Genomic DNA, 26,173 nt, shown 5'->3' on the forward strand with positions numbered 1-26,173 from the left:
CCACACCCAACCCTCCGGTGGATCAGCGGGACGCGGCCGCTCGCCGGTACGGCGCCTGCGCACAAATCGCGCGGAGATGGGGTGGCCGCCCCTGGGCTGAGGAGGCGGGAGGGTGACTGCGCATGCGTGGTGGCTGGGCCGAGCCGAGCCGAGCCGAGCCGAGCCGGAGCGGAGCGGTGAGGGGAGGGGAGGGGAGAGTTGAGGGGGTCGGCATGGCTGCCAGCGCCAAGTCCTTCCTGGCCGATGCGGGCTACGGCGAGCAGGAGCTGGACGCCAACTCCGCCCTCATGGAGCTGGACAAAGGTGAGGGCGGGCGTGCTCGGGGTTGTGGCCGGCCTGGGGAGCGGGGCCGGGGCTGCCCTTGGGGCCATTGGCGCCCGCTCTCTGCCCCACCCACCCGCCGCCGCCGCGCTGTGGAGGTCCGGTCCCGTCCTTCGGTCCCCAGCGGCGGGAGGCTTGTTTGGTGCCTCTTTACCGCGAGGTGGGGGGGATGGAGGGAGGAGCTGGTGTTGAAGGAGCATCAGTTTCCCCGATAGTTATTGTCGTTTCGTTTAGGCCTCAGGTCTGGCAAGCTCGGGGAGCAGTGCGAAGCCGTCGTTCGTTTTCCCAGGCTCTTCCAGAAATATCCTTTCCCTATTCTCATTAATTCGGCTTTCCTAAAGCTCGCTGATGTTTTCAGGGTTGGGTAAGTAACACCAGTCAGTTTCTGTCCCTCCAGATCTCTGCTCCATAGTAATAACGCTGTATCTTGGAGTGTGGCTGCATTGGAGCCTGGGCAGTCATGGGGTTTTTCTGGTTGCCTGATAATACCACGGTGGTACCGGCTCTGTTGAGGACAAGTTGTGCTCGACTGAAGCTCGCTTTCCCTGTCTTTGCTGGGCTTAAGTGGCTGTGAGTGATCAATGACACTGTTCCTTTCCACCTGTCCTGATTTGAGGATTCACTTGCTGACTGGTTTGTAAATTCACTGGTGTAAATTCTCTGTAGGCACATTCAAATTCATAATTAATAAATAGATGAATGACCATATGTGCAAATATCATCTCTAAGGAGTGTTAGCAACAAAGCCCAAAGTATAGCTTTTCCAAGTGCCTGATGTCAAAACCATGCACGTGATTGAATTGGAGCTACTTTGGAATGGCTTACAATGTTACCTGTCGTTGTTGTGGAATCTTCCCTGTTGGCTCCAGGAAGGAAAAGGAATTCACTCACACCTGGCAATGGCAATTACACTTTTCTGTCCTAACCCTGGACAAGCTTTTTTTAGAAAAATTAGATCCCTAAGTGTGCACAAAAGAGGCATCTGTTTACACTCCTTCTCACTGGTGTCAGCAGGTTCATTTCCCTGGAATTGGGCCTAAATTTGACACTACCTGTAATAGAAAATAAAACAATAGTGTGTTAATAGTCTTTGTTTGACTATATCAGTCTACTTTAATGTTTCTGAAGCATAGATTTTTTCCTTGTTTTAATATACTCTTAGAAGGTGGGGGGTTTTGAATAATTTTGTGTTTGAAGTGTTTGAATTTTTATTATAAAACAACCTGATAAAGAAATGTGTGTGTCTTCTAATAGAAACAACTTCCTGAGGCTGTGCGTGCTGAAAGTTACTCAGCAGAGTGAGAAGCACTTAGAGAAGATCCTAAACGTGGATGAGTTTGTCAAAAGAGTTTTCTCAGTAATTCATAGCAATGATCCAGTTGCTCGGGCTATTACACTTCGGTATGTATTACACAAATTAACCTAACTTCAAATCTGTAGCTAGTTATTAGTATGCTAGTCTGGTATAACAAATGTAGGAAGCATCTTATATGTTGCTCATAGAGTTAAAAGCAAAGATATCTGTCTTTAAAGGGGATGAGCCATAAGGATCTGTGATCAGAAGGACAAGGTTATTTACCATTTATGGTGGTGAGATTTTGTGAAGTCTCTGGGCAAAACAGAATTTGCAGCATTGAAATCGCGTGTACTCAGGAGAAGAAAAATGAACCTGTTGTATGCATAACCCAGACAGTAGCTGTATGCAATATGTCATATGTTGCCTATGATATATTTAGACCAGGACCAAAAGGGAAGTGCTTCCTTACGTGTCAAAATAATTTCTGTTAACTTGTAACCAAAACTTATTTATCTGAACCTTGTTATGCTTGCAGCTATTTTTCATTTATCATTGTTCTAGAAGTTTGCTGCTTGTTGGTCTCTGATCAATAATTTATAAGGAAGTTCCATTGTGTTATTCATTGCTTTGGACTTCCTGAGAATCAAATGATGGGGGAATAAATTAAGCTATTTTAATGTCACTGTCCTGCTGTTTTGGTGTCTGTGTCTCTAATAGTATCCAACATGATCGTCTTAACAGCATCTTCCAAGTCCTGTGCAAGTGAATTCAAATGTGAAGAGAACATTCTTCTTTCTCCCTGTATTCTTTTCTTCTGTCCCTCCAGAACTGTTACTAACTTCACTATTGAAAGATGTGAAGCATTAACAGGGATTTTTTTTTTTAATTAGATCATACATCCATTTCTTCTTTTGATATTTTATTTGAGATCAAGCTTTCGTGCTCTGGTGTTTCAGAAGTCTGTAAATTTGGTATATCTACATGTTTTCTAGTAGTTCCACTTAAGTATTCTAACATAAGATTGTAGTTGCTCAGTGGTATTGAGGGCTATCTTTACAAACTGCCAGAAGGCCAGGAATCTGCTCAGTTTGAAAAAATACTTAAATTACTAATCAATTCACAGGATGCAACAAGTGGAAGGTTAAAATGGCTGTTTGTTCAGCAGTTTCAGATTAAATTCTTCAGTTGATTTGTTTTTGTCCTCCTTAAGTAGTGTCAGTAAGAAAGAGCGTGCTGAAAGATCTGCTAAAACAAAACTTTGTGTCTGTGGAATTTTATTGCTAGATGACTGTGTGTAAATATTAGCATAGAACTCTCTAAAATTACCATCAGTACATCATTCCTCCATTCATTCTTCTTTTAATTGGATTATGCTAAATATGTCTGAAAGGTATCTTTGGAATATTCTTAGCAAAGTATAAATTGATTGCCTCCTTTTTTAGCAGTTACACAAAAGGTACTGCACTATTCCCAGTAATAACCTTATTTCACATTAGCGAAAGATCTGACTTTCATCATTTGTTTCTAAGATATTTGTTTGCTTGATCATGGTAGAAACTTTGGTTTCTTAGCACGTGGTTAAAATTTATGACTGTTACTTCTGCAGTCTTAACTGGGAAGAGGGATAAAAAGAGTGGAAACAGTTATAAACCACTGAATTTATATCATGTAAAGTGTACTTCATGTGTGTCTGAAAATAGCCATCAGTACATTTTAGCAGTAAACCTGTTGCATTGGTTATCAGAGCTTGAAAGTAAAAGCATCTTAAAAATACTTGTTTCTAGTGCTGTAGTGCACTTATTTTATAAGAATTCTTGGTAAATTTCTTACTGTGCCCATTTCAAGCTAAAAAGTATCAACATGTAATCAGTTTTTTATTAAACCATTGACTTAACCCACATGACGAAATTTGTTACCTTTTAATTATATGCCTACTTTTAGCATTTGTTTGTTTCTGTAATAGACATGGAAGAACACATGTTTACATAAAAATAGTCTTTTAACCGCTCCTTTTACATTTCTATTTGATTTCATCTTGTCTGTCTTCATGGTCATTGTTCTTGCTGATTTTGCTGTGATTTATTTCTGTAGGATGTTGGGCAGCATGGCATCTATTATTCCAGAAAGGAAGAATGCACATCACAGTATTCGTCAGAGTTTGGATTCCCATGATAATGTGGAAGTTGAAGCTGCTATATTTGCTGCTGCCAACTTTTCTGCACAATCAAAGTAAGATGTAATTTTTTTTCAGTTTTTCATATTACAGAGAATGGAAACTCCACTGACACTTCCTTAATGTCGCAAACCTTAATATTCCTTTCTGTACCACTAAATGTCATTTATAGCAAAACATTTAACTATGTGCAATAATAGTATTGTAAAGAAATCTGAATACAAGTTTAGCAGATTTTTTTTTGTCTAAAACAGTAATGGAAAGCTCATAAATATGGGAACGCGAAGTGTAATAGCAGCTTTAATCAAGGGTTAGTTTGTGTGTGTGTGTGTATTTATATATTTTTATATATAAAATGTAGTGCTGCTTGTCACTTTGACATGTTTTTGAAAGCTTCCATTTTATCATTTGATCACGTGCCTGTGCAGGGGTTTTAAAATGACTTGGGTCTTGGCAAGCACTCTTTGTGTTTTAATAGTAAAAACTTTCACAAATGTTTGGTAGTTCAGTTGATTTTTATTTTTAATTATTCATTTATTTATTTTTCATTTCACCTGGTACTTTGTCTTTTCTCTACAGGGATTTTGCTGCTGGAATATGCAATAAGATCAGTGAGATGATTCAAGGTACATATGTATATTGAATGATAAAAAGGAACATCTGTAATTTTGAGAATTCTTTATTATCAATATGTAAATGTCAGATATCAGAATGCTGTTGCCCTTCTACTCAAATGCTTCCAGTTTTTAAATTAGCTAGCCAGTAATCTAATGTCTGGTTCTTGTGTCCTCTTAAAAAAATTATCTAAGTTCTCAACACCTGTTTGGTAAAGAATAAAAGCTCAACTATAGTACAGTGAATAAACTGACATAGACTATCACAGGTTGCTTTAGATGAGTTAGTATGTGTGTTACCTGCAACGAAGCAAGGAGCAACCTTCTCAAAGAACCATGGAAGTGCTTGATACCACTGTCGTTATGCTGCTAGCTAGTAGATGAGTTACTTGAAGTTCACGCAGGTGTCTGCACAATCTGCATTCAGCCGTAGTAGCCATGCAGCCGTACTGTGTGCCTCAGTACTGCCAAAAGGCAGTACACAGGACTTACACTCTGCCTGTGTTTCTCTTCCTTGTTGCAGGTTTGGCCACACCTGTAGACTTGAAATTGAAGTTGATCCCTATTTTACAGCACATGCATCATGACGCTAGCCTGGCTTCCAGCTCCCGGCAGCTGCTTCAGCAGCTGGTAACGTCGTATCCCTCTACCAAGATGGTCATTGTTACTCTGCACACTTTTACTCTGCTTGCTGCTTCTTCTTTGGTTGACATTCCTAAGCAGGTAATTCTTCCTAATTCATTCCTTCAACTTAAAGTACAAAGTACATTTTTAAAAAAGTTGGATTCTAGCCGATGCTGAAAATAAATCGTGATGGATATGCTAGGATGGTTGCTCCTATGTGCTATAGAGAAAGAATACCCTGAAAACTGCTCTGCTTTCGTATTTTTTGCCCTCTCTGACCCCATTTCCAGATAACCCCATCAAACACAGAAACCCTTCTTTACAGATTGTAACCTGTCTTTCTTTACATCAACTGGGATTGAAATCAACTAGGATCAATCAGTGTTTAAGAAAGCAAACGCTCTGACTTTTTCTGAAAACATTTCAACTTACCTGTAGAACCCAGGCTTTACTTCTCACTGCTGTATATTCTCTTGGGTCATGCATGTGCCTTTTGCCTTCCTTGCATGCAAGCAAATGAGTATTACGATAGCATAGAGTGCTTTTAAAAATGTATTTCTTGAAGAACTCTGAGGAATTTGAATCTGTTGCTATAATTTGAGACTATAAACTAAATTATGGGAAAGCAGTGATTGAAAAAACAATGCTTTTATGTTCTGATAACGTGCTTTGTGGATGTGATTTGTATAGCAGGTCTGAACACAGTGACATTTGAGATTAGTCTAACTAATCCTTGCAAAGTAGCCATGAAAGTCTATTTGCTTTCTTTCAATCCTGTACAGCTATGGAAAGTTGGTGTCTGTTACTGTTAGACTAATAGCATTGATATGTCTGAAACTTCTTTTTGGTATGGCTGATTTCCGTATTTCAGAGCATGCTTTTAATAGTACTGAATTTAAGCCAACTGAAACAACATCAGAACACTTGATGTGCTTTTTGGTTTTTATTTATGTCAGTAAGCATGGTGATTTGGGCTGTATTTCTGCAGTGCAACAGTCAATGCTGCTTAAAACTGATGTAGCCAGGGTGGGGATGGAGAGCAAAACCATGATCAGCATGTTCGTACTGTTTTCATGTGCTGGCTACTCCATCTCTGTAAATTTGCAGGAAATGAACGCAACAAAGGACATGCAGTTAAGTGTCACTTAATTTGAGATAAATGCTTTGGAGCATCTGGGTAGAGGTTGTTGTTCTTTGGTTGGGTTTTTGGGGTTGTTTTTGGCAACTACTGAGCCATACAAGATATGTCCGTGTTGCTGTCTATTAACTGCAGATTGTGCAGACACCCAAATTAGCACCAAAAGCCCGGAGTACTTGCTAGTAGCATATAAGGTGTTTACTGAGCTTCTCAAGGGTGTTTTATGGTATTTTTGTGAGTGCTGAAACAAGTCTCAAGGCTTCTCAGGTATGCACGGTGATGTAGAGAAGGGTACACGAACAAGGAGAGCAGGATGGTAGAAATAGTCTGTCGGACTGTTTTAGCTTGCTGTGGCATAACAGCTGTGTGACATAGGGCTTTTCCATGTGGCCAGCAATCAGACAGGTAAGGCAGGTTAGTTTTGGCTGAGCATGCTCAAAATTTCTTCATGAGTGTTTTTGAAAATACTTAACCTCTAGTAGCATCTCTCTCCTAAACGATGCGTTTACTTTGTTGCAGATCCAGCTTTTGTTGCAGTACTTGAAGAATGACCCCCGGAAGGCTGTGAAGAGGCTTGCAATCCAAGATTTAAAGTTGTTGGCCAACAAGACACCACATACATGGAGCAGAGAAAATATTCAGGTTTATACATTTTTAAGCTAAAGTTCATTATGAAACTTCACAGTTAGTTGTAGAATTCTTTCCAGAAGAATTTGGGAGGTAAAGAAAGAACATACATCTCCATATCCTTAAGTTACTTTGCCAAGCAGAGTAGCCAAGTATTAATGAACAGTTCATAGAATATCTTGAGTTAGCTAAGTTGACCCATAAGGATCAAAGCTGAAGTATTATACCTGAGGAAAGGCATGCGTCATGTAGTAGGCTTTTTTACAGTACGGAAATAACTTTTCCATCTGACAAACTCATCTAAGATAATAGACACGAGAGCTGAATGTTTACATTAACCTTACGATACTGAATATGTATTAGTGCTCATGTAACACAGAGCCTCTCTGGAGTTTGTCAAAGCATGTCATCCAGCAAGGTATACCTGAAAGGACAAATGTAATTTTGACTTCATTTGTTAGGATTAATGGCTCAATTTCAATAGTGTCCTTGTGACACCTGTTGTATGAATGAGACCCTAAAAGTTGTTTATAGTACATCAGTGGTATTTGGGGAAACAGTTGTTATATTGTAGTTAGGATTGCCATTTTCTTTCAGTCGCAGTTGCATATGAACATTTTCTTCTGTTTTCCTTTTTCTGGTAGAAATTAAGTTTCTAATGGGAAAGTAAATATTTCAAGAACTTAAAGACACAGGCTTTTAGGTCTATTTTTCTGGATCTTTTTTTCTTTGTTTTTGCTATCCTTGGAAGCTACTTTTGCTATATGCTGTTAGAGCATAAGACAGCTGTGATGAAAACCTGTGGATTTTTGTTAATAATTGTGTGAGAAATAAAGCGTGTTTTGCTTTGTCTCCAATTCTTAGATAAGATGATTTGGAGTGTGAAGAGGTTTTTGTTTTAGTGAACTGCTTTATTCTTCATAATGGATTAATACTAGAAATTTATTTCCTTTTAGGAATTTTAAGGAATTGCTTTAATTATGGGTTCTTTGCAGTCAAAATGCTTCCCTCTACTATTATGCCTGGTTGGTAGTTATCTCAATACAAGTGAGAGACATTGATAACATGGCTTTTATTGTTATGTAGTGTCTTAAAGTAGGTGTCCTGATGGTTGAAATGCATAGGAAAAAGTTCCATTGATGTCAGAACTAAGTCAGTGACTGGGTTACAACAAAATTAATTGACTCAAGCTTGTTACTGCTCGCTGAATGGTGTGCAGAAGTAAGGAGAGTTTTTCTGACTTCTGAAAAGTCAACATTTTGACTTTTTCCATATATTTAAATGGCTTGGTAATGTGTTTACTTCAGGAACTAGAACAGACCCTCCTTATCTCATGGCAAAATCTGCTTCTTATACCTTTTTACCAACAAGAGTTTCAGCAGTGTTAATTCCTTCAGCATTTTGGGTCAATCTACGTAGGTCAGCTGGGGGCTTGGTCTTTGAATTATGGAGACTTCACTGATTTCTAGACATCAGCTTTAGAAGCTGTTGATGCTTAGAGCAGTCCTCCCGCTGAGTGTGAAGATAACAAGCAGTCTGTGGTCCATCATGCTAATTCTTCTGTGCTCCTGGCATTCTTCATAGTTACTTCAAATATGCTCTGAATGGTGATCTAATAGCACTGGAGCAAAACATCAGCGTCTTGGGAGACATCAAGACTCATTTTCAACCCTAATCATTGTATCTTCTTCTGTCTGTTGATGCCATGCTATTCAGTAGATTAGCAGAATACTACATTGGTACAAATTAAAAATTTATTTAGAATTTAACCCTTACACCATACAAAAACATATGTATGCCTGATAAGAACATTTTTGGGGGGTTTCTGTGGTGTTGTTTTTCTTTACTCAGCTTTGACACTCTCTGAGGCAGACTATACTTACATTTTCCATTTGTGTCTCGTATTGCTTTCTCTTCTGTTGACTAAAAAAGTCTCCAAACCCAAGGAATGACTAAACTGGGGACAGTGTTGGCATAATGAATCTGAGAACAATGTGCATTTTAAGAGTTATTCCAATGTAGCTGTGATAAGGCCTGAGAACATCTGGCAAAAGGCACAACAATATGACAGGAGCTGTACTAGAAATGAATTTAAAAAATAAAATACACTTTAAGATGTCTGTCAAGAAACTTAAACTGCGTTCTGTTGGACACCTGGACTCTTGAAGGAAATGACACTTGAAACTTCGCTCTTCAGAGATGTGTACTTACACAAAACCCTGCAGATTGTAATAAGGCAAAAATAATCAGTATACCTCTAAGACTGGAGAACTGTCTTAAAATTCCGTTGCAATATTTGATCAGTTAGACCTGATAATATTTTTGCTGCTTATTTCAAATTAATAAATGACTTAGAAATGGTGTTTTGTAGCATATGACACCTACTGCCACTTTTCTGCAAGCTATGTCTTCAGTCTACTAAAACAGATGCTTCAGGACATGACTTCTAACTTTTGAGTTCAGTATACTATTTCCTGTAGAAAAACTTTGACTCTCAAAACTTATCACAGACAAGTGCAACTAAACATGTTATACAGATAGCTCATGGGTCTTCCTTCCCTCTGTATCTTTTTTCCTGCTAATATTTAGGCACTCTGTGAATCTGCTCTTCACACTCCCTATGACAGCTTGAAACTGGGTATGCTGTCTGTTCTTTCCACGTTATCGGGGACCATTGCCATTAAACAGTACTTCAGCAGTGCTCCAGGTAAGAAAACTAGATTAGATTATTATCTTTGGCATTTCTAATGGCTTGGCTATCTACTGATAATCAGTTTCATCTAAACACTTTGTACAATATTCTTAAACTATTTTTGAACTCCAGAACATTAGCTGAGAGTCAGACTGTGTTCATCGTATGTAAACTTAAAATGGCATACTGTGTACCCGTGAATAGTCATGATCTAAGATTTTGTTCTGGATTTTGTGGATAATATGCTATATGAAAGGTGTTTTTACCTTTGTGTCTTAAACTTTTCTTTATAAAATGAAGAAATGTAATGTCTCTCAAATGGCTGACCTGCATCCTGCTTAAGGTGCTTTGAAACTGTGGATTTGCATAGTTTTTGAGCAGCATGGAAACTTAATGGTGTGAGAGTGGGCTGGCATGTTACCCTGGCACAGTGAAGCTATGCTACCCTTGTGAGGATGACCTGCTTCAGTACCAGGTGCTTTATGACTATATTCTGGAGAAATTTTAGACGTTTTAAAGTGATTTGAGGTATCTTGTTCTTAAAATGGGGATCATACTGTTTTCTTTTATCTTCTTGAAAGCCAGACTGTCCTAATGACTATTATGAGCCCAACTACATGGGTCGCAGAAATGGAGAAAAATAGTATGTCCTCTTCAGTCGTTCTGGCATGTCTTAATTAATATGCTCACCAGCTTTTTTTAAATCAAATGTAATGTTTCTTAAGGCAATATTTCTCTGAGACCTTGAAACGTTAGTTGTTAGATCCAAATATTCTTTCTCAGTATATGTCTAATTTATATAGTCTTCAGGAATGGAGGGCAAGCCTCTGTGTGGAAAGATGGAAAAGATATGTTTTCATGCCATCCTTTAAACATAAAAAAAAAAAAAAATCCTAAGTAAATACAGGTTTTTTGCAGAAATGTACTTGCAAAGATCTGTGGTGTAATTATGGACTGTACTGTTTTATTTCCTGTTTGTCTTGTCTTTATTTAGGAACAGCAGCTACAACTGCGAGATCATTTGACTTAGTAAAACTAGCACAGGAGTGCTGTTACCATAATAACCGTGGCATTGCAGCTCATGGTGTGAGGATTCTGACTAATATATCAGCCTCTTGTCAGGAAAAAGGTAAATGAAAGCAAGGACAGTGAAATGTGTCTGTTTACAGTCAGGCTTATGCACTTAACACGTACTAACTGTCTTGTCTGTGAACCTGTCAATAAATCTGTTAGACCCTTCATGCTGGTTCAGGAGATGGGGACTATAATCTAGTAGAAGACATTCTGTATGATTTTATGAATGGTTGGGAAGGTTCCATCTTCGTCTAATTTAGAGAAAATTACTGGGCACAGTAGAACTCGTGCTGAATAAATGCCTGTCTTAGTTTTGCTGTAAGACTAGCGAATTGTTTGCCAACCTTTGAAAACTCTTTGCGCAAAGTCTGTTGCAAAAGAATAACAGGGCATTTAGAAATCTTAGTCCAGAGACTTACGCGTGCTTTACAAATATCACAGTTGGTGTGACTGCTGAGTAGTTACCTGAGGCATGGAATGGCAGAGTTGTTTCTAATCAAAATAAGGTAAAGCAGAAGTATTGGGAAGATGCTTATCTGCCCTGACTGCAATACCAGTGTAAGCATTACACCAATTATGGTCAGAGAACTAACTTACTCTGTCTTTCTTTTCTTAGATCTTCTGCCTTTGGAGCAAGATGCAGTTTTTGGCTTGGAAGCTCTTCTTGTTCTTTGTAGTCAAGATGACAGTCCAGGAGCTCAGGCAACCTTAAAGGTGATGTTACTGTTGTCTTTCCTTACACTGCTGTAAGTTATACTAATAGCTTATATCACTGAAAGGCTAGTGTGCACCAGGTCCATTCTGGTAGAAGCATAACATACTGGAAGGAAATTAAGGTTCTTCTATGTTTTGGTCATAATCAGAATTCAGAGCAGTAGAGGAACTGAGCAAAGCTATAGTGCATCTCCTCTTAGTTCTAGAATAAGTTGAATGCATTTTTTTTTTTTTCCCTGAAACAATCCTCTCGGAGGAACAGCTGTAATAAAACATGAACTTGAACATGGGACGGACATGTCTCTGGAGGATGAAGAGAGCGTTGGAGAGAACTTGCTTTTTGGAGATGGGGATGCAATGTATATGATTACAACACTTTTTATAAACTGTTATTTTTATTTTCCCTGTTCATAAGCTGCATAACCAGTAATTTTATCTAGTTATTTACCTGTAAAGAATGGTGGCATAAGAAAGATGATTATAGTTTCTTGAATTTGTGGTATGTTTTTACGCTGTTAGCTCAGGGACAGAGGCTTGGGCTCTTAGAAAAATCTCATCTTTTGTAGAGTACATGGTTCTGAAAACACCACATCTTCTATATTTCTGCAATCATACTTGCAGATAAGTGTGTCTGGCTTTTTTATTTTTAAGTAGACATTGTGTTTATTGTACCTGTTGGTTGTGTGAATTGCAGATCACGTTAACTTGTATGGTGAAGCTGGTCAAGTGCCGTCCTCACCTGAGCCAGTCCGTAGTTGAATCCCTGCTGACCCAGCTGCACAGTGCCCAGGATGCTGCTAGGATTCTCATGTGCCACTGTTTAGCAGCTATTGCCATGCAGCTGCCTGTCCTAGCAGATGGGATGCTAGGAGACCTAATGGACCTCTATAAATTAATTGGACGATCTGCCACAGACAAAAAACAGGAACTCTTGGTAAGATGTCCTTCTGGTGAATAGCCCATGATGTATAAAGTCTATATAAACTGCTGTGGATGGATTTTATTTAAAAAGGCAGCAAAGCCATTCCTTATGTCCAAGTTGATGTGCCAATCCGTAGCTGCTATTTTCAGTTTTGCTTTAACTTTTGTCTACATATGTTATTGTTCAATGTTGAAATCGTATCTCATAGATGGACCTGAACTATGCAGTGTATTCCATTACATTTTCCAGTAGATGGCACTGCTTAGACAAACCTAGCTATTGAAATTATTGGAGTACCTGTAAAATAATGGTTGTAGGAGAAACAAAATGGCAGTTAGTCAGGTTATGTATGGTACTCTGATGTACATCTTTTAATACAGTGTAAGAGATAAAAATGCTTTTGTCACATCTATTTGGAAATTAATTTGAATTTTAAGAAAGAAACGACAAGCATCCTGTTAATTCATTTGGAGCATTCGAAATATCTCAGTTAAAAGCCACAGAAAAGATTCTTTAAATGAAAGTGACTTTCATCTACAAGAAATACTTGGGTTGCCATAACTATTTAAAAGATGCCAGAGAAGAGTTCCTCAGTTAAAATGTATATGTAATCTTCTATGTAGTTTTGAATCCAAAATCAAGATCATTTCTGGTAGTTTAGGAAACAGGATTAGCGCTTTTTTCTTGTTTTGTTTAATTCCTGACATACAACCTTCTTCCTCACTCTTCCACTCTTTGTTAGGTTTCTCTCGCCACAGTGATATTTGTTTCCAGTCAGAAAGTTTTATCTTCAGAAATCAAAACTGTTATCAAACAGCAGCTTGAGAATGCCTCCAATGGATGGACCGCCTACAGGATAGCCAGGCAGGCTTCCAGAATGGTAAGTGAAAATACCTGAAGGAAAAAGTTTTGGTGTGGTTGAAAGGGTGCTAGCGATTTCTTTGAACTGGAAAAAGAAAGTAGGGAAAATGGTAGGACTCAGGAGGAGGAAATGAAGGGGGTGGAGGGGGAATAATTTTCCCTCTTAATTCCCTGGAATGCTTATTCAGATATATGCCGTTTAGGGCAGTTATCCCATCAGGGTAGTTTTTCATTTGTCTTTTTGAAGTATTTGAGAGGGAAGAAAGCAATGACCTGATACTTTCTTAAGCACCTGCCTAATCTGCATTGTCTAGGTGTTCTTTAGAAGGTGATATAGGCCATCCTGATGTGTGCTTCTCTTCCTTCAATGAGAAGAAAGGAAGAAAAAGATGATGTTTCCTTTTTCCCTTCAGTAAAGTCATAACTGGGGTTAGAATTACATAGAAACCCTAGTACAAGATGCTGGGGTAAAAGTAAATTTTGGTATTTGTTTCTTCCAGTCATTTTTGAATGATTGGAAGAACTTCCACTGTTTCTGTTTTTAAAGTACAGTAGTTCTGGAGGTGTTACTGTTCTCTTATTTGTATTTGTTTCATAGAAACTCACAGCTTGCTTTCATGTCCCCTCTTTGAAACATTCTTGTCATTACAGGGCAACCATGACATGGCCAGAGAACTGTATCAAAGCCTGCTGACTCAAGTGGCTTCAGAACACTTCTACTTCTGGCTGAACAGCTTGAAGGAGTTCTCCCATGCAGAACAGTGTCTGACAGGTTTGCAGGAGGACAACTATAGCTCAGCACTTTCTTGCATTGCTGAAGCTTTAAAATCCTATCACAAAGGAATAGCGTCACTGACGGTTAGCACAGATCTTCTACTTTAGTGATGATGTTTCTGTATACTGCAGAAGGTCTGTTTGGTTTCTGTTCTTAAATCTCTGAAAAGTTTTTAAAGATGTCTGACATCTGCCAGGCTCTGGTTTTGAGGGGACTGCAGGGAAGAGCCAGTTGTAACATACCACATCTTCAGGGAGAAGATCCTGTAGCTCAGCAAAGTGTGATTAGCTAGATTTCTCTTTTTTCTTTCCTTCTCCCCCCCCAATTCCTGCCTTGATCAAATCATATATGTGACAGATCTTTCTTAAAGTTACAGTTCTTAAAATTTTCCACTCCTTGTCTTGGCTGAGTAAACACTCTTGTAATAGTTAAGCCTGGGAATTTGGCTAAATTGGCTGCTATCTTCTCAAGATAAAGAGAAGGATTTAATTGCATTCCTCTCTGATGCTGAGTTCATGGTGCCTTGTATTTGACAATGCGATCCTTATGGAATCCTAACAACAAGGCAACACCAATTTACTAAGAGGAGGGAGGACAATTCAGTCTCATCAAATCAGCAGAATTCTGATGGTACTTGCTTTAATGCAAGTTTATGCTTCTCTGAAGTGGTGAGAATAACAAGAACCTGTGTACGTGATGTCTGTGAATGTAAACAAAAAAGCATTAATGAATATGGACTTTCAGTGAAGGTGCTGCTGCTTAACAAAAGATGATCAAGGTTCACACGGTATTTTCTTTCATATTTTAGTTTCCATGAAGAAACCTTTACATACAGTTTTCTGTATGTCTTTTGACTGAAGCGGATTGTTTTTGGTTTGGGTTTTTTTTTTTTTTTTTCAGTTCCTGAAACTGCCAGTATCACGACAGTTCAGGTATTAGTGTTTAATAAAATTCACACAGTACTGTTTATTAATAAACTATCCCTGAATAAGGAGGACGGACGTAAATTTTACACGTCTGTCCTCTGAGAGAAAGCTCTGTTACTGAAGTATTTGTCTTTAACTTGTTGGCTGAGTGAATAAGCCTTTTAATTCAACATTTCAAGAGTTCTCTAATGTCTAGAAGACTTTGAGGGGGGACCTCATCTAATTAGATGTTAATATTTAATATGGTCAGGAAAATAACTTGTTTAAATAGGTCATTCTGTGATTCAGTAATTTAATTAGCCTTTCCCTAGAGTTTGGGTTTTTTTCTGTTGAAGGGTTCCTGTCCTCATCTCCTCTGCTGACTTTATTCCTGCATGTTGCCAATAGGTATTGCACCCAGAAAAGCACTTCCTTGTGGGTTGTTGTCCAGAGGAGTAAGTACAGGTTTCAGAGGGCTAGAGAAGAGGAAATTGGGTTTTATTGCTGGTTGTCACTGATTTGTTTCATCACTCTGCACAAATTCCTAACCGTGCTTGAGTGTATGAGCTGTAAAAGGAGCCACTCACTGCTTGCATCTACAGAGCTCAGCATCTCAGAGGAGAGCAAAGTACCATAAAGTGCACGATAGTCTTGCTGCTGAAGACTTCTTTTGCTGTCTCTTCCCTCTGACTTCAGCTTTACTGTTGCTGCTGTTTCAGTGTAGAGCATGACTCTGCGCTGTTGGTACCACAGACCACTAGGGCGTATGAGGAACTCTGTGTAGCTGTCCATTTTGTAGCTGGAAGACACCGACAGTAAATCTGTTGCAGATGTTTGGTCAGCCCAGTTTAGCAATGATGAAATATTCAGACAGTGTGTGATCTTGTCAGAAAATTTCTCTGTTCCTTCTTGATATACATACAACTGTCTTGCATTGCGCTATGCAAAATGTTCTTTCATGTGAGTTAGTCCACTTGAGGAAAAAAGTCCCATTACTTTGGGGGGGGGGGGCAAGAACCTTGGCATAGAGCGTATTGGCCACAGTCCCATCTGTCTTGCTGTGTACTTGCTTATATAGTTAGCAAAGGTTTTGAATAGGAACTGCTCTTTGTGGCACAGAATATGCATCTCATTGGAAGCATTCTGCTTATTTTTTGCTGCTGGTAATGTAGTGAAGATTCAGAACTTGAACAAAGCACTAATATCACCGCTGATTAAGTAGCACTAACTCCAAACATGTTGATAACAAGTGGTGGTGTTTGAAGAGCTTGGCTGAGCCAAAGAACTCTTTCTGTCATTTTCAAAAAAAGAATTGTAACTCATTAATTGCCCATGGCTATATGAGTAGCAGATAAGGTAAATTGCAGTATTAATGAGACAAGCTTGTATTTCCATTTACAAGAATCGAGTCCAATTCATGCTATTAAAAATGTCTGGGTTTTCTGATATAAGTACTGGTACTTTACTCTCTATAAAAGCATGTAGTCTCTGTAGAGCAATTACAGTGTAGTGAGATCTCTTCCACAGAGGGTTTTCTGAAACCACCCGTGCAGAATTTCCATTCAAAAGGGATATTTTTATGCCCTTGGAAAAGGGAAAGCAAAGTGGTAGATAAGAGTATTTCATCACTTGAGCCATTGAGTCCTTCTTATGTCTTTGAAATCTAGCTCAGTAGTTTAAAGTTGTTGCAGTTGGCTGATGTTTCCTCGCTTTCGTCAATAGCGTTCCAGTTCTCAGATGATGTGATGTTTTGTGAGAAACTAGTTTGCTGCTTTCCTGCCGGCAAAGAAATGGTTCTTAGTAAGGTTTTGGGATGGGTTATAACTTCTTGCTTCCAGAAGTGACCTTTTCTGTTGAGCAATAAGAAGCACTGGGGATGACATGCACAAGTTTAACATACTTCTATTCTCTGAGTAAGAGAAGGTCCCAGTGCTTTGTTTTGCAGATGGCTTTTTTCCTCCTAAAGAAAAAAAGTGTACTCTTCTCAAAATCCCACTGTATAAGAAAAATAAATAGTGCATTTTTCACTTAACTATTATCAAGTCTTGAGTGCTGCAGTTTACCCCCTCCTGGGTGTCGTAAGCTGTCACAGATGCTTCTACAAGTCTGATAAGCTTTTAGGGAGCAAGATTTCCCAGAACCATATTTTCTAAATAATAGCAGTGTGTCTACCCTCCTGGAGTTCTGTTATTTACTGTTCTTAGTTGTCACTGAACTGTGTCTCTGCCTTTACCAAATGCAAGTTTCACTGCCTTCATAATGTTCCTATCCGTTTCAGAGTTGCAAAAAAATCAAAGGTTATCACCCCTTCTTTTTGCTGCGGGTAACTCTAGCCAATTCTTTCTCCTCTGGCAGATGCAGACAATCACTTTTTCAGTCTTTTGTGTTTGTTTGCCTTCCAATTCAGTGTGTTCTCTCTATGCTAAGGACCATCTGGAGTGATGTCATTTGAAGCCTAATGGCTTGGCCTTGGATAAAGAGGGAAATAGGTGCCCCAATAGCATTGTAACAGCTTAAGTCATACTTGTTACAAGGGTGATACACTTGAGATACGGCTTAGTAATTACCTAACTTCTGTGTGGTTTATATTCAGTATGATTTAAATTGAGCAAATGTGTTAAATGTAGTTTTAAAAAAAGCAGCTTTTAGAATTGAACTGAAGGGTTCAGTTGTCTGATGAGACAGTTCAGTGACGCTGCAAAGTTATTTTATCATGTTTGCTTTTGACCTAGATCGTCAACGTTCCTATTACTGTGTTTCAGGCTGCTAGTACACCACTTAATCCTCTGAGCTTTCAGTGTGGGTTTGTGAAACTCAGGATTGACCTTCTGCAAGCTTTTTCTCAACTTATTTGTACCTGCAACAGTCTAAAAACAAGTCCACCACCAGCTATTGCCACAACCATTGCTATGACATCAGGAAACGATCTCCAAAGGTGTGGACGCATCTCTAACCAGGCATGTGTACATGTTCCACTCTTGTGCAGTTATGTTTATGACTCTGGTTTGAATTTTGCTTCTCAGCAAACATATCTGACAAAAGAAATGAAAAGTGGTAGTGAAGAGTTTTGCTAAATAGTGGGCCTTTGTTTTCACCTGTAGCTATAAAAACGTCTGCCTGTAGCAGGCCATATTTTGAAGCAGAGCATGTATGTATGTTTTTGCATACATTCATGTGCACAGCTTCCAAGGATATACATGTAGAGCAGGCCACTCGGTACACTCAAACTTGTAGCAAGACCTTTCACACCTTGTTTTGAAACACCTCGGATACTGTGATTACACTAAGGAAGAATATATACTTTAGGATCGTACTGCAACTCCTTTCGGTGAGTGTTGGCAACTGACTTGGTACTCTACACAACACCAAGATAGTCTGCTTCTAAAACGCATGTTGTCTCCAAGAAGGAATCAGTGGGTAGTCTTTGAAAGATAGAGCAGTTTGATTTACCAATAGAGGAAGGGGGAGGTTGGTGGTGGGTATTTTTTTTTATTTTTTTTTTAACTCAAGGAGGGTATGTTGGTGCTGTGTTACAGAAAAAGTATCTGTTTAATGCATGGATAATAGTCTGTCACTGGCGATTTTTTTTTTTTTTTTTTTTTTTTTTTTTTAATCTGTGTGAAGAAGCGAGAAGTTTATGTATTTTTCCAGAGTATGTTGTCTTATTCCTTCAGTGTTGTATGTTATAGTGTAGTGGTTTTCTGAATGTGTGGGGTTTTGTTTGTTTTGCTTTGATTTGCTTTTTTTGACTGGTAACGTTGTCTCTGCAGATGAAACACTCAATGGAGGAATTCCGAAACCTGGCTACACGATATGGAGATCTGTATCAGTCATCTTTTGATGCAGACTCAGCAACTCTAAGGAATGTAGAACTGTATCCTTTTAAAAATCTTAGAATTTGTCCACTTCACTTAGGTAGACAGCATAAAGCTTAACAATCGTCTTTTCTATGAAGACTGGCACAAAGTCATTTTGCAGCAGTTAGTAACATAAAAATTAGGAACCAATTGCTTAAAACCTATTTGGAAATAAACATTGCCATACTATTGTTTGGAATTACTTTATGAACAAGTTATGACATACAAATTGCAACAGCATAAAACTTGAGATTTTCATAGTTCTCGCTCTGTTTACTAAAGGAGTAATGACTGTGGGATTACTTCACAAAAGCTAGATAAATAAGGAAAAGTGCCAGTAAATATACTGGATTTCTTGGTTTAGGTGCCAAGTTTAAGTCTTTTAACTCCTTAGTATTAAGATCAGACAACAGCAGAGCTGCCTGTTGATTTCACATGCGATAGAAGCTCTGATTTTGGATCCAGAATCTGCAAGGTAGGTTTGATAGCTAACTTTCTACTCATTTGCTATTTATTTCTAATTCCTTGGGGCTTTAAGCCTAGGAATTCAAAGAATGCTCAGAAAACTTCTCAGTAGACCTTTCTAATTGTACTCTGGGCAGACTTGAGGCCCTGTTGCTGCTGTGCTATACCTGGCAGGCTAGGGACTGTGTTTTGGGTTCTGCATTTTATACCGATTGTGCTGTTGAGAGCACTATACTGGACTTGTCTTCAATATAGACTTGCATTAAAAGAAAGAAAAAAAAAAAAAAAAAAAAAAACAAAACCAAAAACAAACAAAAAAAACCAAACAAAAAAAACAAACAACTTTTAATCTCTTCTTTAGTCACCTATTTTAACTTGTCATTCTTTGTTAGCTCCCATACCTACCGTTTCTTCTTGTAAGCACACATTAGTTTCCTTCAGAGTCCTGCGAATATATGCACTAAATTAGTTTAATCTTCTACTGTAAATCCATGACCTCTGGCTCTTTTTTAACAGTGAACTTATACCCACTAAAAAATTGCATTGAAATACCTTTGAAATGAATCACTCTAAAACTTCCAGGCTGAGATTAAAAGGAAGACAATGTGGATAAACATCTTCTTAAATGTCTAATTTTATAACTGGAAATAAAAGTGAACATCCTAAGTGACTGTCCTACTCATTAGGAATTAAGCATTGCTTAGAAGGTGTATTAAACATACTTGTGAAAAGTATGAACCTGTGGACTTGAAAGCATTAGGTGTCTAGGAGATGGAATTGTATTCAAAGCATGAGATTATAAACTTCCAGATTTAGTCTTAACTCTGGCTGGCGTTCTTGTTTTTCCTTGAGTTGTGAGACTTTTAAAAACATTATAAACACTGCAGGCTTAAATAAAAGCAAGGGGAATTGAACACTGCAGGATTAAATAAAAGCCAGGGGAATTAAGCGTGCTGAGTCTGTTAGACCTGTAACTGCTTCAAGTTAGAGAGGGTGGGGGCAGAAAGTGGTGGATAAGCTCTAGTTAAGAAAGGCTTTAAGTGTAAAGGGCAAGTCTTATAATGGAAAAATAATAAAGAAACAGAGGAAGCAGTTTGAAAGACAGTTATTTCTTAATGGATTTCAAGTTGTAACAGAGGATGGGCCTGTCTGGGAGTGAGCCTCCCAGATTATGATGAGGAAAGTATGTTAGACACAATGAAAAGTGTTGGTTTTGTTTGTTTGGTGTGGTTTGTTTTGTTGTTGTGTTTTTTTTTGTTGGTTTTTTTTTTTTTTTTTAGTTTCCAGGAATATAGTTCGAATGGAACAGCACACATTGAGAGTGAATATGAGAGAAGAATGATGTCTGTATTTAATCATGTACTGGAAGAAGTGGAATCCCTCAACAGGAAGTACGCTCCTGTGTCTTACTTGGCAAGTAAAAGTTTTAAATGTATATTCTGTAGACAAAGGTTCCAAAAACTTGGGTGCTCCGTTTATCAATGGTGGTCAAGAAACTGAAGAGCAGTTAATTAACATAACCTTTTACTGGCACAAATGGCCTCTATGGAGACTCACTACTTCAAAAATACTTCAACAAAAGTTTTACTAAGACATCTGTAGCTCTACTGGTCTGATTAAAAGTAATGTTTAAAAAATTCTGATACTAAGAATATAGCAGATGCCGATAAAAATACTTAAAAGTAGCGTCAGGTCTCTAAGATCTCTCACCACACTCGCATTCAAATACTGAAGCACTTTTTCTTTGTTCATGCTGTTGTCATGAAGAAATTCTTCCCCTACCGCACACAGTGCTGGAGAGTCCAGCAGCAGCCTAGCCTTGGTCACTGGGCTGTTGGCAGTTAATACTGTGTTTTGTGAGTATAGCGTTTCTCTTATCAATGCAGGTCATCAGGGAACACAATGTAAAGTGTGCTGAGTGCAAACAGTGAGCTGATAAACGTACTGCTTTACAGGGCTAGTATGGTTTCATCTTTTACTGTTAGTGAACATCGTAAAGCTGAAGTGCACGTTGATGGGAACAAGGTAGTTCATTTTCCATTTGTCATGGCACCCGTCTATTTGCCTTGTTTCTAAATTCAACAGTCAGTACTGATTCCAAATAGAATAGAAGAACGAGTTGTGTAAAACATAGCAAAGGTAAACCCTGTAAACATAGTTGTCACTGGTTCCACACCAATGCAGCTTGGTGACTTCAGTAGTGCTGCCTTTGCTCATCTGAGCCAGGAGGACAGTATAGTGCAGTGGGGAAAGGCAGAGTGGTCAAGAGTCTTAAAACTTAATTATTGCATCGCATTAAGTTGTGGTAGATGCCAGTTTGTTTGCTTGGAGAGGAATTGTTCGTTTGAGAGTTTGTGTATGAGGGTTTTGCTCAGATCCTGCTCTGCGGACTCTAAGACTAGGACTGAAATGACTTGCATTTTTCTTTTTCTTGGCCTCCTTGTTCTTTCCAGAACAGTATATCTTCTTCATTAAGGGCAGAACAGAAACAGAGGCTGAATGTAGACATTGTCATCGTAGTGGCTGTTACTTGATGACTGTATCAATGTATTTCTGGACTTTTGTAGAAATTACTGCAGTTTCAGTACCTCAAGTGCATGTCTTTTTCCTATGCTATGAGTGATTTTCTCAACTCTCTGTTTCTTACAGCATACAGCTTGTCTGAGCAATGCTGTCATTGCATTGTTGAAGGTACCCCTTTCATTTCAAAGGTACTTTTTTCAAAAGCTGCAGTCTACAAGTATTAAGGTAAGTACTGCTCAAATGTGGCCTAAAACTTCTCTTTATAGAGTCTTTACTTCGTGAGAAAAGCCTTACCGAAGGCACAAAGCTTCAGCATTTTTAGTGAAGATATTTAACTGCAAATAGCATCTGGGTTTATCTGTTAGGAATAACTTGAATAAAGTGTACATATAATCATTAAGAACCACTAGGCTGTGACTTAGGCAAGTAGCATTCAGTTCTTTGATTGCAAAGTCTTAAAGGTAAAATCTAACTGGAATTTTTGTTGATTCTGAGTCTGCAAAGCTAATAGTCTTGGGAAGGCAACACTTAGAAATTTGTATTGTTTTTCCTTGTAATTTAAAAAGCAATGTTTACTATCTTGGAAAAAAATTGTAATATTTATCAGCTGACTGACTAAGAATGGTTATATGTGACCTTCAGTGGTCTTTTTTTTTAACTCAAGTGCTCCTCTTACCTAGGAAAAGTGAAAGCCTTAAGATATTTAATATTTACTGTTACTGCACTTCTTTGCTCAGCTTAATATACTTATCTGTGGCTATTTTGTAGAAGATTTTTTCCACTTTTGAAGAAGTGCAATTAATGAAACTGATATAAAGACCACATCTGGTGTTACTGATGATGCTTATTAATTATTATAGTAACAGGTCTCAGATGTACGTTCTGTGTTTCCATCTGCTGGTTTCCCTACCAAACATCTCCTTGGAAATTTTTCTATAAGATGATGATCTAAGATGTTTCATCCTTGAGTTCTGTGTGTTTTTCTGGAGGCATAAAGTGACGTTTTGGTCTGTTTTCTTGTGTTTCAGCTTGCTCTATCCCCATCTCCAAGGAACCCAGCAGAACCTATTGCAGTACAGAACAATCAGCAATTGGCCCTAAAGGTGGAAGGAGTGGTTCAGCATGGATCTAAACCAGGCCTTTTCCGTAAAATCCAATCCGTCTGTCTAAATGTCTCTTCAGTGCTGCAGAGCAAATCTGGACAAGACTATAAGGTATGGATAGAATTAGAGCCAGGAGGAGTCTTAAGCTTTCTTGCTGTATTTTCCTGCTCTTTTGTTTGGCTCTGGCTAGCAGAATTTTCAGGTTGAAATGAGTGGGTTCTTCTGTAATCCTCTCACTCTTAACAGTTGACATTCGAGCACTGGCCAGATCCAGGCATAGGGCATGGAAGGAATCTGGGATTTTTATGGCTGCTGTATGCTCATACCTTCTTAGTAACAGCTTTTCTTCCAAACAAAAGAGGATATGTGATGTTCAGAACATGTCATTAAGAATCTGCTTGAGATCAGGAAAATTCAACGTAGGTGTATATCATGAAACTCCACAGGGGGGAAAAAAGGCAGGAGTAGATTATTCTCTACCACACAGTCTCTAGAATTTCTTTATCCTCATTGTAAGGTTTGGGGTTTTTTTTGTTAATGGAAATCGGGAGAACAGGCTGTCCAAATTAAATAGCACCTGAGGAGATACGTATTAAATTCAAGCCAATGGTTTTATCAAAGATTGCATGTCTGAAGTTCAGTTTCTGCTAACATGTGACACTTAGTGAAAGACCTGGTTTGGGGTTGGTTTTTTGTTTGTTTGTTTTGTTGTTTGGGGTTTTTTGAGGGGGAAAAGGAAAAAAGGTCTGCTTCTAAAAGAAAACAGGACAAGGACGTGTGTAATGTTTGTCTGACTTCTGTTACTCTGTGGAAAACTGGGACCTTGGGGAGAGAAAGTCTTGTTAGCTACCTTGCTTCTGTGAATAAATATAAAAATAACACATTCATTGATGACAAAGCATGTCAGGCTAGCTCAAACATGCCCATACATTGGTTTAGGAAAATTGAGGACGTTTTTTCTCCTTTTTCTCTCCTTATAACGGAGAGCAGGAAACTTATTTTATCAGGTTTATATAAAATGGCATTTTAACCTTCCATGTGTTCTCAGATTCCTATTGACAACATGACCAATGAAATGGAGCAGAGGGTGGAACCACACAACGACTACTTCAGCACTCAGTTTCTGTTAAACTTTGTGATACTTGGCACCCACAACATCACAGTAGAGTCCTCTGTAATAGATTCAAATGGCATTGTCTGGAAAACTGGGCCTAAAACAACTATTTTTGTTAAATCTCTTGAGGATCCATACTCCCAGCAGGTTCGTCTTCAGCAACAGCAAGGACAGCCGCCATCACAGCAGCAACAGCAAAGAACAGCATACTCGCGGTTTTAATTCCCAGAAGTGACTCTAACCTGGTCAACGGTATTACAGTTTTTCTTGGACACTTCTTTTTTTCTTTTTTTTTTTTTTTTTTGTTTTGAAAGACCTACAATTTTAACCTTTTCCTAGAAAGTCTCAGGTGCCAATTTGTTGTTTTTTAAATTATCTGTGGTAAATTTGAACTTGATTCAGCAGAGCAACTCTGTTCAAATTTGGAGTTGTGCTTTTAATTTAAGAACTTCTACCTGATCTCTTCACTTCTGTTTACAAACCTGTTACAGCAGGCTCCACAAACTTTGATAGTGGAGGACACAAAGAGCTCTTTGACTAGTACTTTATGTACTTTCTTTTTTTGAAGCACATAGGTTCTAATGTTAGGCTTACAGGACATCGGTAAACACTTTGGCTAGTCATACAGAACTCCGAGTAATACCAAGTCTGTGTCTTTTAATGTGAAGGAATTGGCAAAAATATCCAGAGACTTTTTTTTCTGACATTTTTAATAGCAACTTCCAGAATTTGGCTGGTGGATGTGTATTATTACAATTCATCAGCGCAACTTTTTTCTTTCAGATGTATGCATTAAGTAGTAACTCACTTGTCATACCTAGTCATTGTAGAGGGAGGAAACTGCTTGAAGGGCTGCTGTCTGGGGAGTCTTACAAGAGGCAGAATTTTACAGGTGGGAACAATAACTGTTTCTCAGATGATATCAAAAAGATTACTATGTTCTTTTTAAATCTTCATGTATCTGTATTTTGGAAGGCACTGGTTTTGTTAGGGTTTTTGGTTTGCTCTCTTAAGAGGGAAGTTAACTTGCAAGTTGTCATTTGTTTTAACTGTGTTTTTTTTTTTTTTTTAAAAAAGGAATTGTATATACCAAAGCTTTGTAATCTTGTGTACTCTTTGACCAATTTAGTAATCTTAACTGTTACTTTTACAAGATAACTTGAAGGAGAATTTTACCAATACTAGAAATTGATTCAGAATAACTTTGGAAATTTGCTACTTTATACATAGTTTTCATGCTTCCTTTGAGACGTAAAAGGCTGAACTTTGCCTGGGAGTCCAGACACAGGCAGTAGATCACATAACATATCCTTCACCTGGTCCTCATAAATAATCTCTGCTTATCACTGCAGAAAAGTAGGACCCATTTTGAATAGGGAGGAGGGAAGAATGGCACTTCTTGCAGACTTGTAAGTGGTTTAATCCCTCTCATTGGAGCAGGAATTTTCATTGTTATTTTTTCAGTAAATTCCTAAGATACTGTTATTTCATCAAGTTGATTTCACTGTAGAAGCTGACTGGAGCTTGCAGGTTCTGCTTGCTTTATATGCAGAGAATATGACGATGAATTGTTATAAGCCTGGGTTTCTTTGGCATAGCTGGATGAAGAATTGTTTTCGCTATGTTTTCCCGTAATAGTTGCTTAAGAAATCAACTCTCTTCCTCTTGGCTTAACGTTAACCAAAAAAAAAAAAAAAGGCGTGATCACGGTAGATTTCATAATGTCTTGGTCAGGCTATAATCCTAAGCAGAAAAGATAATTGGGATGCAAGGTGGAAATAGAAGATTCACAAAATTGTTAAAAGTTTGCCAGCATCCTTCTTAAATCTGATTTGTATTTTGTGTAGGACACAAACTACCACTGCCCTTCAAGCTGGCTGAGGAAAGTGGTGGTTTCTGTCCCCACTTTTATGGTTATACTTAAGAGTTTTGTGTGTGCGCGCGCATATGTGTACAGCTATGTATGCATACATGTACCTATAGGTATGTATGGTTACATAGTCCAGAAAGATGATTTACCTAGTGTTGTGCATGCAGTCTGTCAGACTGAAGATCTGAACTGTTTGTGGTTGGCTGGGTTTTTCCAATAAAGTCATACATCAGTGTGTTAACCACAAAACCCTCCTTACTGTAACGCAAAAAGGAAAAAAAGAAAAAGGACTAAGAGGTCAAACTATTCTTTTATCCTGCATAATGAATGTGTGTTTCTTGCTCTTTTATTGACCAATATGTTTTTGGAAACCTGTGATGGCAGCATTCCAAAACAACTCTGAAATTGAATGAAATTTCCACACTGGGGAGCAGACTTTTCTCCTAAGTCATACAATGTTCACAGCACGTAGCTAAACTTACGAGAAGCGTAGCAGAAATAAAC

At 38.4% G+C, this 26,173-nt stretch overlaps 1 protein-coding gene across 3 annotated transcripts; it reads left to right on the forward strand.

The window, feature by feature from the left end:
- Nucleotides 1-211: 211 nt before the first annotated feature.
- Nucleotides 212-25,951, forward strand: INTS7 (integrator complex subunit 7). Of its 3 annotated transcripts, none has more exons than XM_082480435.1 (20): nt 212-303; nt 556-685; nt 1,576-1,722; nt 3,710-3,847; nt 4,371-4,417; nt 4,929-5,128; nt 6,687-6,809; nt 9,384-9,501; nt 10,481-10,615; nt 11,177-11,274; nt 11,969-12,208; nt 12,939-13,076; nt 13,709-13,915; nt 17,500-17,694; nt 18,508-18,611; nt 19,001-19,069; nt 20,340-20,472; nt 21,709-21,807; nt 22,611-22,796; nt 23,734-25,951. In XM_082480435.1, the coding sequence occupies exons 1-20, from the start codon at nt 213-215 to the stop codon at nt 24,019-24,021; spliced, it is 2,886 nt and encodes a 961-aa protein (XP_082336561.1). In that variant the 5' UTR covers nt 212; the 3' UTR covers nt 24,022-25,951. The 3 variants fall into 3 exon arrangements, with proteins under 3 accessions (XP_082336561.1, XP_082336563.1, XP_082336562.1); XM_082480437.1 differs by having other exon boundaries at nt 20,340-20,460; nt 21,751-21,807; XM_082480436.1 differs by having other exon boundaries at nt 20,340-20,430.
- Nucleotides 25,952-26,173: the final 222 nt, after the last annotated feature.

Source organism: Vanellus vanellus (genome assembly GCF_965231255.1).
Source record: "Vanellus vanellus genome assembly, chromosome: 3".
Classification (NCBI taxonomy): Eukaryota; Metazoa; Chordata; class Aves; order Charadriiformes; family Charadriidae; genus Vanellus; species Vanellus vanellus.